This window comes from Labrus mixtus, chromosome 6 (genome assembly GCF_963584025.1).
Source record: "Labrus mixtus chromosome 6, fLabMix1.1, whole genome shotgun sequence".
Taxonomy (NCBI): Eukaryota; Metazoa; Chordata; class Actinopteri; order Labriformes; family Labridae; genus Labrus; species Labrus mixtus.
In genome coordinates, this window is record NC_083617.1 from 27,278,590 (window position 1) to 27,292,575 (window position 13,986).

The 13,986-nt window shown below is 40.4% G+C and overlaps 1 protein-coding gene across 2 annotated transcripts; it reads left to right on the plus strand.

Moving 5' to 3' along the window:
• The first annotated feature begins 1,771 nt into the window (after positions 1 to 1,771).
• Positions 1,772 to 13,236, plus strand: LOC132975894 (RING finger protein 122-like). Of its 2 annotated transcripts, XM_061040753.1 has the most exons (7): positions 1,772 to 2,249; positions 2,331 to 2,765; positions 8,724 to 8,880; positions 10,749 to 10,791; positions 10,896 to 10,937; positions 11,263 to 11,345; positions 12,640 to 13,236. In XM_061040753.1, exons 2-7 carry the CDS (start codon positions 2,741 to 2,743, stop codon positions 12,758 to 12,760), a joined length of 471 nt encoding a protein of 156 aa, XP_060896736.1. In that variant the 5' UTR covers positions 1,772 to 2,249; positions 2,331 to 2,740; the 3' UTR covers positions 12,761 to 13,236. The 2 variants fall into 2 exon arrangements, with proteins under 2 accessions (XP_060896736.1, XP_060896737.1); XM_061040754.1 differs by lacking the exon at positions 2,331 to 2,765.
• Positions 13,237 to 13,986: the final 750 nt, after the last annotated feature.

The window sequence follows — 13,986 nt, forward strand, 5'->3', positions numbered from 1 at the left end:
GCAAAAGCAAAATAAGACCATAAGGGACATGATTGCATATTTGATCTTGTAATTATTGACATGTCTGACACTGTAGCTGCAGGGGAGGTGTCACACAAAATGTGTAACTGCACACTGCCAGGAAAGTTGCATTTTGGAAAGATTCTCAATGAATGAATCATTTGACTGTTAAATGAAAGGAGGAACCTTTTTTTCTGGGAAAGCATTACTAACAAATGTACAGGACAAGATCAGAAGATAAGACACTAACTGAAAGTTTGTCACATTATCTTTAAAAGGATTTTTTTGTTGTTGCTTTATGATCCTTACTTTGAGAAAATGTTTTCGAGACATCTCAAAGTGCTTGTTAAAAATCTTTATTATAATCCTAAACTAATAAATTCTCTCTTCTCTGAGGCATCCCACCATTTTCAAGACACTCTTCAAATTGACTTTAACAGAGTTTATTTTTTCATTACAGCAACATCAATATTGATCTGTACACAAAATGAGTCATGAATGTGTTTTATTCTGCCTTAGGCCTTTCCTTTAATTCAGGATCCCTGTAGAAGAGGTCTGCCCTTTAAACCCATTAAGTTCCAGTTAATCATTTCCTGCAGATTTAATCACAGTATAAACAAACTATAGGGCTGACAGCAATAACTACTAAATCACCATTAATTAAGGTCTGAAATGAATACATTCCTGTTTTTAAATCGTGATTAATCTCAGACTATTTTGTCCCTTTAGGTGCACCATAGATAGTCGTCCTCAGTGTCTCCCTGTAAGTGATGTAAGAGAAGGACACTGCTGCATCTTTGACCGTCTTTACAAACTCTCAGACAGCTCAGCTGACGAGTCTACAGTAATATCCACCTTATGACATCACACATTTCACTTTTTCTATCGTTCATTTGAGCTGTTTGGCTTTAGTTTTGCTAATCCTTTGATCTAACAGAAGGTCCTTACTGTATTTCAAAATAAAAGCTGGGTCACATTCAAACAGCCACTAACGTACTCTCAGCTTAAAGGCAGGGTTGGTCATTTTTGAAAATTTTGAAATTTCAAAAATCTGAAAAAGTGTATCTGGAGAAAATTACCTACCCTGCCTATAAGACAGAACAAAACTCAAAAAAGCCTAACAATTTTTAGTTTTGAACATGAATAATGGAATTTTAAACATGCATTTTAAATGTGATTAATCGCGATTAACTATTGGAATTGAAGGATTAGTTACCATTACAATTTGTCATCATTATTAGCCCTAAAACAAACATATACAAAATGATTACATCACCACAAACACATTTTCAACAGGGTGAACTTACATTTTTTTGGATCCCCTGAGGGCCTGTGGATTTGGGCAAGTTTACGGTTAAATTTGGGTGAAAATTGATTAAAATTCCTTTTTTTGAATCAGTTCAGTTTTTGAGTTTTTATTGATTTATTCTCTAAATATCATAAGAACATAAAAACTTCCTCGTAACTGTCATAACTGTCATATCATAGCCTGTTTCCACATCTGCCTCTCTGTTCTCTGCCACTTCAATAATAGCTTGCAGCTGCAAAGGAAGGAGGTGTGTGTGTGTGTGTGTGTGTGTGTGTGTGTGTGTGTGTGTGTGTGTGTGTGTGTGTGTGTGTGTGTGTGTGTGTGAAATCCAGAGGGGGCGAGAGGTAAAGGGAGGACAAGCTGGGGAGAGAAAGGGAGGGAGGGAGGGAGGGAGGAAGAGGAGGAGGAGGAGGAGGAGGAGGAAGGAGGGGGCGGTGAAAGCAGAGCTGTGATGCAGACGTTGAATCACATGAGCAGGGATCTGTTTACAAACTGAGCCACAGACGAGAAGTGGAGACTGGGAGGGAGAGAGAGGAAGAGAGAGAGTGTGAGTGTGAGAAAGAGAAAACAGACAGAAAACCCAGGAGAAGAGGTGACACATTGTGTGTTAGTGTGTTATGTTCCTCCCTGTGTTCTTTGTTCAGACCAGGAAGGCACAGGGATACATGAGACGCTGCTTCACACAGGAACACTGAGGCTGCTTCACTGACTGCCTTGGCTGCCTTGTTTGGCTCTTGTGCTGCCGGGAAACCCATCCATGTTATTCCCTTTGTCTCCTCTTAATTAGCTACGGCAAGATTTTCACAGCCAGAGAGGAGGACAGCAACGTGGAGACCTAACAGAAGAGGACAGAGGAAGGAGAAGAGAGGACGAGAGAACAAAGAGACAATGTTTTGAAACGTAGACAAAACATAAAAACAGAGACTGTGCTCATCCAGAGGTACGTAGAGAGAACTGGATGGAAATAGGAGTATATAACCTCAAACTGTCAGTGACATTGTTGTCTTTTTATCCTTTAAAGGCTCACAGGTTCATCTCCAAGACTGTTTTCTTTGTCTGTCAGTGGAGATAACAAAAGAACAATCCTTTCTCTGACACATTTGGGAGTTTAGAAATCAATCCATAGGGATGTTGTTGTTGACATGGTTTGGTGCTAAATCATCCCTGCAAACTGAGGTGTCACTGTTCAAATAAGAATCTGGGTATGTGGGTGACGTCTTCCTAAAGAGTCTCCAACCAGGACTGCTCACTTCAGACCATGTGGATGTAACTGACTGCACATCAACTCTGCCAACTTTCTGAACCCTGAAAGTTATGACGGATTGGTCAAAGTTGTTCTTTTGAGGAAACGAGACTTTGTGATATCAAGAGAGGTCACAACCCCCAAAGATTTTGTGGATTTCTTTTGCTGACCAAACATCTGTACATTTGATGCATCCGGTCCAATGGTGTAACGGTAAGTGTCTGGAAGTTTGTTGCATGTTTTTGTTTGTTCTTTAGGATCATAGACTGACTGAGGCCTTGTTTATGTCAACAACTGGATTTGGAAGCCTTAATATTAACATTTTGCCTGCTTTCTTTTGTTAATTTGGATAATTTGATCATTTGGATTTCACTGACTACATATAAATATGGACAGCACATCTCTGTCTCCTTTCATCGTACAAGAGTGAAGCCTTGCAATGGCCGCTGACATATTGCACTGGTGATATAATACGGAGCAAAGACTTGCAGCTGGCTTGTGGTACCGCAGAGTTCATCCCTTCTGCTTACCGAAACACACATTAACCTACCAATAAGCAGAATGGATTCTTGTGTCAGTTTGAAGCAGACACTCCCAGTTATGGAAAGTTCAATGACTGTATTGTTTAATATGAGTTCATTTTCTCTCACCTTTCCTCCTCTACATCAATAATCCATATAATAACACTGCAAGAAGCCTCATTTGTCAACAGAGCTGTCAGTCATGATGCTTCTTTCTCTCTAAAAAGCTCATTAAAGCAAAACTACTCAGAAAGACATCAATCAGCATGATAATGACTATCGCAACAGAACCTGGGGTTGACAAATATTTATTGGACGTGTAATTTAACTTTACAGTTGGACCCATAGCTCTTCTGTTAAAATGGAGGAGGCTGGGTTAAAGCGCTGTACTGCAGCCTGTCAGCAGGGGGAGCTCTTCTTTTCTTTTGGCTTGTCTCCTAGTTACCATTAGTCCATCCATATTAATAAAAATTCTATGATTTGGAGCCAGTGTATACACATTTTCCTCTATCCTTATTGATGGCTGCAATGGTAACGTCTTGTCTTTGATTACAAGGAGTGACCACCTAAAGAATATCGTTTACTTTTGTCCAAATTGGTCCAACATTAATAAAATGGCCAGTGTTGTTTTGAAGAAGACTTAATATACTGATTTAAAACCCAAACTCATTAAGAAAATGTTTACTGAGGGATTAAATCAAGTTATAAGTAGAACCTCTTTGCAACCACTTTGTCGCCTCCTGCAGGCCACAAGAGAGAATGCAGGTTTAACACATAGACTGTAATTAAACAGGGACAAACCTGAGTGACATCCCGCATTGGTTACTGATGGCGGCTTTCGATGCCTGTTGATGGCGGTCGCCATGCTGGAAACGTTGTCTCAACATAATCTTCAGTCAATCTAACGACGGGTAAAGAGCTGGAGCTGAGGAGGGTCTTCTAGGACTCCTGACAAACAGCTACACCACGCCCACCCACCAGTCAAGTCAGCCACCCGCATTATTATGAACAATTATTATCCTCCCCCCGCATACAATGTGTTCCGATAAAGACATGAGCTAAACAGAACAATTAGTTTTTTTTAACCAGGCTGCAAACATGTTAATTCATTCATTCAAGTAATTGCAGTTCATGAGTGTCCACTTGGGGCTGGCTCCAAAAGACCCAGAAGTCCCACACACACTCTGTATTAAAATGCCCATTTTGACACCCTGGTGTTATTAGTTAATTTCTTAATTGGCACACACTGTAAATTGTTTTTTTTTATAACTCGCCGATTTTAGATTTAATGAAGGATATGAGTTTTGAATAATTAGGGGCTTGACCAATCAGACAGCAAGCTACTGAGTTCTAACTGTTTGTCAGGAGGCTGAAGGCCCCGTCTCAGCTCCAGCTCTTAATTTTGCCGAAAGATAGAGATTGATTTTGATAGAGTCAGAATTTTCAATATGGCAACCGCCGTGGATGGGCTTCCACAAACAGCCCTTCAGAAACCAACGGGTGACATCGCTCATGTATGTCTCTGATCCCGATGCTTTCATGACAGTTTTTGCCTTCATGTCAATGCTATGTGTGATTGGTCGAATTCCCAGTATCAACGACAGAGCGGAGAAGAACATTAATGGCAAAACAAAAAAACATAATGTCGTAGTTTCATTATGTGAATGAAGATTGCAGTGGTTCTTCAGCGTCTGTGTGATATAAGAATCTCACTACAACTGGAAAAAGTCTGGATAAAGTCAGGTTGAAAAAATGAGACCATTAGCATTCACACATGCAGCTCACCCTGAAAATGTCATGAAGTTTTCAGGAGGTTTGTGTGCATGTGTAAAAACTCCAACAGCAACATCTGTACATGTAGCTGAAGTCTCTGTACCAGCAGCTGTGTGTTACAGTAGCTGGAATGAATACAGGGAACAACCTTAGCAATGTATTATTCACAAACTTTAAGAAGGATCTTTAAGAATTATAATCACAATGCACTAATTATATGTTTTATGACAGACCCTAACTTAAATATATTCCAAAAAACTGATCAACACATTTTAAGATTGACCAGTTTTGATAATTTTACAACAAACAACAAAAACATGTCAAACCAGAAGCTGTTCTCTCTAACAGCCTTCAGGTACAGTCTTGTACAGACTGCATGCATTTGCCCACTGGCTTACCTTTAAGCGCTCCACTATCAATGATTCACTAACGTTGTGCTAAGATTACATGTTGCCTCCTCCTTCACCCAAACCCTACAGTAGCTAACCACCACTCCACCTTCACTGTTAAACTTTAGTCTGCAGTCCTCTAAACCCCATTAAACAATGACTTTGGAACCAGGAAGTCAAGTCAAAAGAATCATTTGACCCACTAGACCATAAACAATAAGTCAGTTGTGCATTTTAAGGCTTTCATTTCATTTTCAGGCATAAACATGTCCGTCTACTCAAGCACACACTCCAGCAAGAAACTAGGTAACGTTGGCCAAGAAGCAAGTGGAACAAATTCCTGTGTGACGCACCATTGGTTGTAAAAGTTCACATGAAAGCGCTCTGCAGATTTGAGCACTGTGGCAGAAACAAAAACCTGAATTAATCTTTAAAAAACTTTTTTCTTATCTGAGTTTCTTCCTGGTTGCTTTGGATTAATTCTGTAAAGATTTTTTACCTTACAATGCATCAAACTGGCTAAAGAGCTTTTGTCCAAAGCTACTTACAATAAGTGCCTTCAAACCATGTAGGACCAAGAGCTGGATGTGATTCAAATAAGAAGAGTTTCCCTTTTACATAAATAACTAAAGCATGTTATGCACCACTGCATGCCTGCTTAGAGTTTTTTATAAGCCCAGATAAATTAGTACAAGTACAAACGAGATGATGATCGCAGTTTAAATATTCCATTGATAAAGAAGACAAAAGTGTTTTTTTTACACAAAGTTCTGCAGAACTCCCTTTGTTTGTCTTGAGTTTACAAGTTCAGACCCTTTCTGCAGCTCAAGACTCCCCACAGTGAAAGCAGTATTACATCCAAATCTGAAACATGAGGATCACAGATGCAGCGTGGAGCAGAGGCACGTTCAAGGCCCTACAGGTTACACAGACACACACACCCAGAGACACACCACAGGAGGTGTACAAAGAAAAGCACAGGATCGCCTGTCATATATGATGGCATATGTTTCTCTCCGCTTACATAAAATATCCAGTAAGAGCTTCCAGTGAAAGGCCATTATGTATATTACCAGATGCTCCACTGACAGTGAAAGGGTTTCCTGTGAGACGACAATGCTCACATTCAAACACGCTCCACAACCTCTCTTGAGACAACTCATTATGTCATTCAATTGTGCTTACATAAAAACCAACAGAGCTGCTTTGTTTATGAAACTGCAGTGCTCAAATTATAAATCTAAATTAATCGATTAAAGAAATTATTTGCATATTGTCACTTGTAAAGTTGTCAAAGGAGATTTTTTGGCAAACACATCCTGCAGACCCTGAGCTACGATAGATAGCGACATTAGCATCAGCACTCAAATTATGCTAAATGTTTGTTTTCCATCAACTACTGAGAAAAATATCTGGCAGACTGCAGTTTGGTTTTCAAAATTTAGATTTGGGGCTGCAGTAGTTCAAGTCCCTGTGCGCACCAAAGTATGGAAGTTTGTCTGGTCGCTAGAGAGGTGCCATGGTCACGTCCTGAGTACTGCTGGGGTGCCCTTGAGCAAGGCACTGAACCCCCAACCGCTCTGATATCTCTCCATTAGTCATGTCCACAGCTCTTGTTTGTGCATGTGTGTAATTCGGGCCTATGTGTGTGAAAAGCATGTCTCTCAATAACAGATTGTAAAACCAGAAATTCTCCTCTGGGATTAAAGAAGTATTTGAAAAAAAATTATATAAAGATTTAGATATAAAGATTATTAAATATTTCTGTGGCTGGAAACTGTAGAGGAGGAGAGCTGCTGCTAGACTTGAGTTGTGATTTTAAAAACCAAAATAATGCTCTAAAAGAGGCTAAAATGGCCTGCATGTGTTTCAGCTCAGTTATTTGTTTTCTTTTTGCAAATTTTCAACAGGAACATGATGGGAAATAATTTCATAAAAATTAATCAAGGTATAGTCTTTGACATAATGCACCTGCAAGAGACACAGTTTTAGAAAATGTATTGTAAATTTAGAGTGAGAGGACGTCAGTCTTTACTGGTTGAGAACTTGTTCAGATTATCACTGTACACATTGTGGCAGACTCATCATGACACCTGCCTCATTATTGCCACATTTCAAATCCCTGCACTTAAATCTAATTCAATATTTTAGTTATAAATTGAAAGACTTTCGCACATTCACTCCTAAAAAAATAATCAGAAAGCCTGCCCCTTTTAAACATGTGGCTCACAGCGTGAAGGTTTCCCTGTCAGACTGGGTGGGGGGTCTAATGGCCCTGACACACCAAGGGTGTGAACGGTCGTCGCCGTAGTTTTTGCAGTGTGTTAGGCTCCGTCGCTACCCATCGGCCCTCGTCGGCCCTCGTCGGCCCCCGTTGGCATTTGACATGTTGAATCGGCATCGGCGGTTGGTAAGAGGAATCTCTCTGATTAGTTGTTTGGAGGTTCATTCAGCTTCATTACATTTGCAACAATTACAAAACCAACCTGCTTCCACCTGGTGTCATGATATCATCACCCCTGCCAGTTCACTTCCGTTGAGTTTTCTTGATTTCCTGTTGCATTCACACATCAGCTTACTGTACCACGACTTCAAATGGAAATCTTAGGGTGCTGGCAGGAAAAAGTCCCTGTGAAGTCAGGGTGAAAAACTCTGCTGTCGTCACACATGCAGAAGTTTTGTGCACATGTAAAACAGGCTTTTGATTTACTGTCAAACCAGCTTCTTGGTATGGAAGAATCGCTCCCCACAACAAGTGTGGGCCATCTGGTTTAGATGCTTCAGGACCCAAAGACAGAAAGAATTATTACATTAATTACATCTTTGAATGCTTTTGAATGGATTCAAATTCTTGAAATGCCACATGTAAAACCAAACTTCCTTCACTTTAAACGGAGGGTGGTTGATTTATTCTTTGAGTTTCTAAATGCCACTCATGATGTAAGCTGCATTCCTAACGATACAGTTAACTGACTGTGGCTTTGTTTTCTGAAATCATGCATATTAAAAAAAGAAAAGGAAATGTTAATATATTTGCTCAGACATTTGACATCATGTTTGTGTTTGCATTATATCAACAGTTAGTTGTGTTCATGAGTGCCTTGTTCTTTGTTGAAAGATAAAACTGAGTCAGATCACGATTCAGTTTCTTGAATTATTGTACGCTAACATGATGCAGTTTGTTGTCTGTAATGTCCTAGTTGTTAATACTTCATAGTCTGTGGGAAGTAAGTATTGCATTATGATCCACTCCAACACAAGTATGCACTCATATTTGAAAATATAACAGATTGCACAAAATACCAAATACTACCCAAGAGGAGTTTCACCGTCCAAGAATACGTCTTTTTTTGCATCTGGTGCAACCTTAATATATAACTATATATGTATGTTTTCATCCTGGGGGCGAAATCATGATGCTCTAGCTGATTAAATTTGAGTTATTTTTGCTCCTGTGTGATCTTTGTTCATGTGTCTCGTCCTGTCAGGGTGTCTGTGTAACCTTGGATTGCAGAAAGTCGGCCCATACTGCAAAATGTCGTCTGAAGAACTCTTCCACCTCCCGCTCAACGTCTACATCATCGTCCTGGGCATCGGACTCTTCATCCTCATGCTCAGCCTCATCTTCTGCTGCTACCTGTTCAGGTACAAAGACGAGCCTGAGCTGGAGCTACTCTTAAATGATCACCCAGTTATGTGTAGTCACTTCTGCCTCGGGACTCCTGAGTCTCTCTACGTGCAGCCTCGCGCTCCCTCAGAGTAACATTCATCTTTTAAGTTTCTTTAAGTGTCACAGATCATTAGCCTGTAACCTGCAGCGCATACCACAAGGGCTTTTCTTCTTTCCTGGTCATCACTTTCTCTCACTCTCATCCAACTCAACTAGAATATCTACTTTACTTTTCTACTATATCAATCAATTAAATAATATTCATAACTAAATCAAAAGTCAAAAGGCTGTGTGACCTTGGAGTTCACTTTAACTGCACGTAAATCAAGAGAATCAACTTATTGATTAACATTTTTGACAACAGAGTAAAAAGACAATTTTACATCATTATTGGTGGAATATATTTAAAAATTCAAGTTTTTTACAAAGTTTTTATTAAACCTGGACCCAAACTTTCTAACTGTTGGATCTAAATGACGAAAGCCTGGTTTATACTTCCGTGTCAAATCTATGCCACAGCTGGTGTACTGGTGGGGCAGTGATTAGTGCGCACGCCCCATGTACGAAGGCTGTAGTCTTCCAAGCCCATCTCTCCAAAAAAAAACAAAAAAACATCTATGCCACAGCTATAGCAGGTGTTCTACCCCGCTGTGTCCTTTATATACTTGTGGGTTGGTGTATCTGCATTTGTATTACATTGGATCTCCCGTGTTGACAAATGTCAAATGTTGAAGTGAACGCTGCTTCAGGCTCATGCAGACAGGTCGCAGTTATGTCAGCGTTCGGCTCCAGAGGTTCTGGAAAAACCTGTTTAAATGTTTACCTTATAGCTTAGAATATAACAAAGGACAGTGGGCTATGTCCTGTTTGTAGATTTATTTCATCTGGAAAGTCAGGAAGGTTTGTAGGCGTTTTCTGACCGACTCTTTAGCAACGATTATCCATCCAAACAACCCAAATACATGACACTGCAGTCATCGTTTTCATTTTTCATGTTTCATTCTCATCGTTTTCATTTTTGTTAAATTGTATTTATTGTAGTACTTGAAATCGGTCTTACTCTCAAGACCATTCTCAGGACCATTTCTCTGTCTCTTCTCGGAATCAAAATCATTTTTACTCAGTCTTGTCTCAGTCTCAGACTTGGCGGACTCCAGATTTAAATCAAGACTGGTCAAGACCACCACTGACAGACTATTGGTCCACGCAATTACTGTAATTAGAAGGCCTTTATAGAAGAAGTAATAACTTCAAATCATTCATAATTTCATTTTTTATTCCCCGGTTACAGTCGCAACCTTCCCGGTGTTACAGTCTAAGTGAGTGACACGCCCCCTGTAAAAAAGATGATATTGATATTTATGGTCTTGGACTGTTGGTCTTGTCTCGGTCTCGGAGCACTAGGCTGGTCTCGGGTAACACTAGTTCATAGCATGGCACATATAATTAGATTAACCAAACAACACAGATATGGACACTCCTTATGACCCATGGCAGTTTCTGACCCCAACAAACAACATGAACGTATAAATCCTGAATCCTTTACAAACTCCATCCCCATGAACAGAGCAGGAGAGTTCTGCTAATCAGAAGATCTTACACAACGGCACGTTCTGAAAAGGTTGGACGTATATCTGCTCCTGCTGTGCGTACTTTCACAGGCTCTTACTTGACTCTGACATTGTGTGAATTCCTGAGCTGTTTTAATCTCAGCTGATTCACGCAGCGTGACAGGACCTGTCCTAAAGAAGACAGATCTGTAGCCAGCAGGCAGACACTACCATTTTTATGACTTCAATTACAGCTTGATTCATTTTTGTGTTTGTTTGTGTGTGCTTCACAGACTCAGGCGACAAGGTTCAAGAGAACAGTACGGATACAACGAGGTAATACGTTCAAACGATATGCAGGTGTTTACTTTATTCAGACTGTACTCGTTTGCTGTTTTGATCTGATATGCATATTGAGATGAATCTTTCCTTGTCGACAGGTCGTTTTAAAAGGAGCGGGGAAGAAGCTCAGTCTGCTGGGGGTAAGTTGAACACAGTGTAGATGCTAAAAGCACTAGCTACTGCTAACTGGGTGATAGATAGAATCATTGCAAAACGGACTGCAGGGAGTGGTTGCAAATGCAGAAAAAAAGAAATGATGCTTTTATGAAAATACCCAGAATTCCGAGAAATACTCCGAATTTAAAAACATTATAAATATGGATTAAAGACGAAAGGATGAAAAAGGCTGAATGGCTGAACTACTGTTCTGGCTTTAAATATTGCACACCGAGGAGTAATGATGTACGCGTATCGGGTTCAACTGGAAACAGTGAAGGTGACAGGCGTGTGTTTGGTTCTTTTCAGCAAATGTGTGCGGTGTGTTTAGAAGAGTTTCGCAGCAGGGACGAGCTCGGCGTGTGTCCGTGTTCTCACGCCTTCCACAAGAAGTAAGTGGTTTCTGTTCTTATTCATCAGTCTGTGACTATCCAGATGTCAAAGTTGGCTCTATTTTATATTCTTCTTCTGCTTGTTTTGTCTTTAAACATTGTCATCATCCTTTTAATGTATTTTAGGAAGCCTTTCTAACACTCTGTCCCTGGGCCTCCATGTCTGCAGAAACCCTGTCCTCTGGATGTTCAGTTTCGTTTTAGTTGACTCAGGACGTTTCTTGTCGGAGAGCCTGGGTGTTTAGCCCAGCCAATTACAGAACGCAGGTGGAGTTTAGGAGTGGGTACAATTCAGCGAATGGACGCCATTCAGACCGGCCAATATAATGGATGTGGACGTAGCGGAGAAAAAAAGAGTAAACGTAGTGAGACAAAATGTCAAGCAGATTAAGCTCTTTCCAAAACGAGGGTGAAACTTCAGTTGGCATTTACCCGTGGACGTGGAGTTGGCCTGCTTTCTGTTGGACAGGCAGCAAACACCGGTTGTTAGCTTGTGCAAGCGTGCAGTAGCTTGCAGTGTAGCTACACAAGCAGTACACTCAAACAGTCCTGCAGTGAGTGTGCACTTCTGGGGGCGATGAGCCCAGGAGGAGGGGCCCAGTTTGAATGTTGTTTACAAACTGCAACAATGCAATTGACACCACATTTAATGAGATTGGACATTGATTCCATATTTAAGAACACGCTAAACTGTTTCTCAGTGTAACAGTCAAATAAAAAACAGGATTTGTTAAGTTGTTTACACAAACTGGTGATCACACTAGATGGATTCATTACATTCGAGCACAGCCGTTGTGTCTGATAATCTGTGGTCAGAGGTTTCAAATATCTCACTTTTTAAAACTGCAAAAGAACATCGTTCTGGTTTTGATGACTTCATATTTTGACTTCTCCAAGGGCCAAAATGTCGACTAACCAGCCCAGAGGAATGACTCATAAATTCCTCTGCATGATTGACTCCTGCCTTCGAGTGCACAGCTCGAGCAGACAGAGAAAAAGTGAATTTCAGAGAGAGATTGAGCAACCTTTTCAGAGAGCTGTGCAGAAAATGTAGAGCAAATTCCTCTCAACATGTGTCCCTGCGTGTGTGAACATGAGAATGCTTTCTGCAACTGAGACCTTGTTTTGCCCTGCAGCGAAGGTGTGACATAGAAGACCATGCTTTAGGACCGGTTTGACTTTCTCACTTTCTCTAACTTCTGTATGGTTTCTCCACAGACCACCCTGCATACGTCAGTGTTTTTTCTCTTCCTTTAAAAAATAAAACACATTCATTTGTCTCTGCTTTTCTCAGGTGTCTGCTAAAGTGGTTAGAGATCCGCAGTGTGTGTCCCATGTGCAACAAGCCCATATGTCGCCTCCAGCCCGACCCCCCACAAGCACCTGAGCGGCCACAGAGTCTCCTGGAGGTCTGAGAGGGGGACACCTGTCCAGCACCTCCTCTGGCTCTCTCTGGACATTTGACTCCTGCCACTATGGAGCATTGTGTTTCACTTTCCCGACAAAAGATTGAAATTTTAGTAATGCAAACATTTTACGAAGCAGAGCTGCTCTCTGAGGAGATATTGTAAAACTGACTGAGTTGAACCTGCAAACCGAGGACCTACTTTGCAAAGATGGAGCAAAGAGCTGATGGTGATGACTCATTTACAATCCTGATAGGCGTTCACAACAGAAGATTCATTTAAGTGATCAAGCCTGCAAAATTCTGCACATAGCCAGATGCTTAAAGGAAAACCTGGATGCTAATTTCACATGTTTTCTGTTGTGCAGAGGTCAGATAAATTTGAAATAGTCTGGCAGATTGCCTCATATCACCCAATCAAAGTCCAACCACTTGAGTCGCTTGTTTTTGTCACTGACGGACTTAAACGATTATTTTAGGTGACTGACAACATAAAAAAGACTTTTGTAAAAACAGGCCTCTTTGTCTAAGGTTTAGAACCAGAAACAACTTTTTATTGCTCTCTTCAAAGCCACCAGACTCCATTAACAAAAAGAGTAATTTTACATTGTAGAACAAAGAAGTCTTTATACCACTGCTACCTTATTCAGTTAGATTTCTAGTTAATTTTATTTACTACTGTGTTTTAAATGGTTAGTTGGAAGCCACCGCAATACGTGTTTGACATGAATCAACTGACTGTGGCAGCTGTAGATTGGCAACAACCGTGATTTGTACGGTTAAATTACTGTTTTTGTCAATGGAGTCTGGCAGCTTTGAACACATATTGGCAGTTACTAGTTACAAAAAATTATCTTATTTCGCTGCCCTCTTAAAAGCCACAAAACTCCACTGACAAAAAACATACTCTTACTTTGAAGGAAACAGATATTGCTTGACTACTGCAGCCTCGTTCACTTATTTTTTATTTTTTTACTTTGGTGTTTTAAATGGTTAGCCAACACCATATGTGTTTGACATAAATCAACACTTGACAGTGGCAGCTGTTGATTGCACGCTAAAATGACTGTTTTTGTAAATGGAGTCTGGCAGCTTTAAACAGGGCAACCTACTGGCTGTTTCAGGTTTAAAAAATGTATCTTTTGCCGTTTTGGTGGACATACTTTGACCATTTCCATTTTCTGACATGTATTATGTTGCAGCCGTTACAGCGATGTGTGGGTGAGGTGATCATTT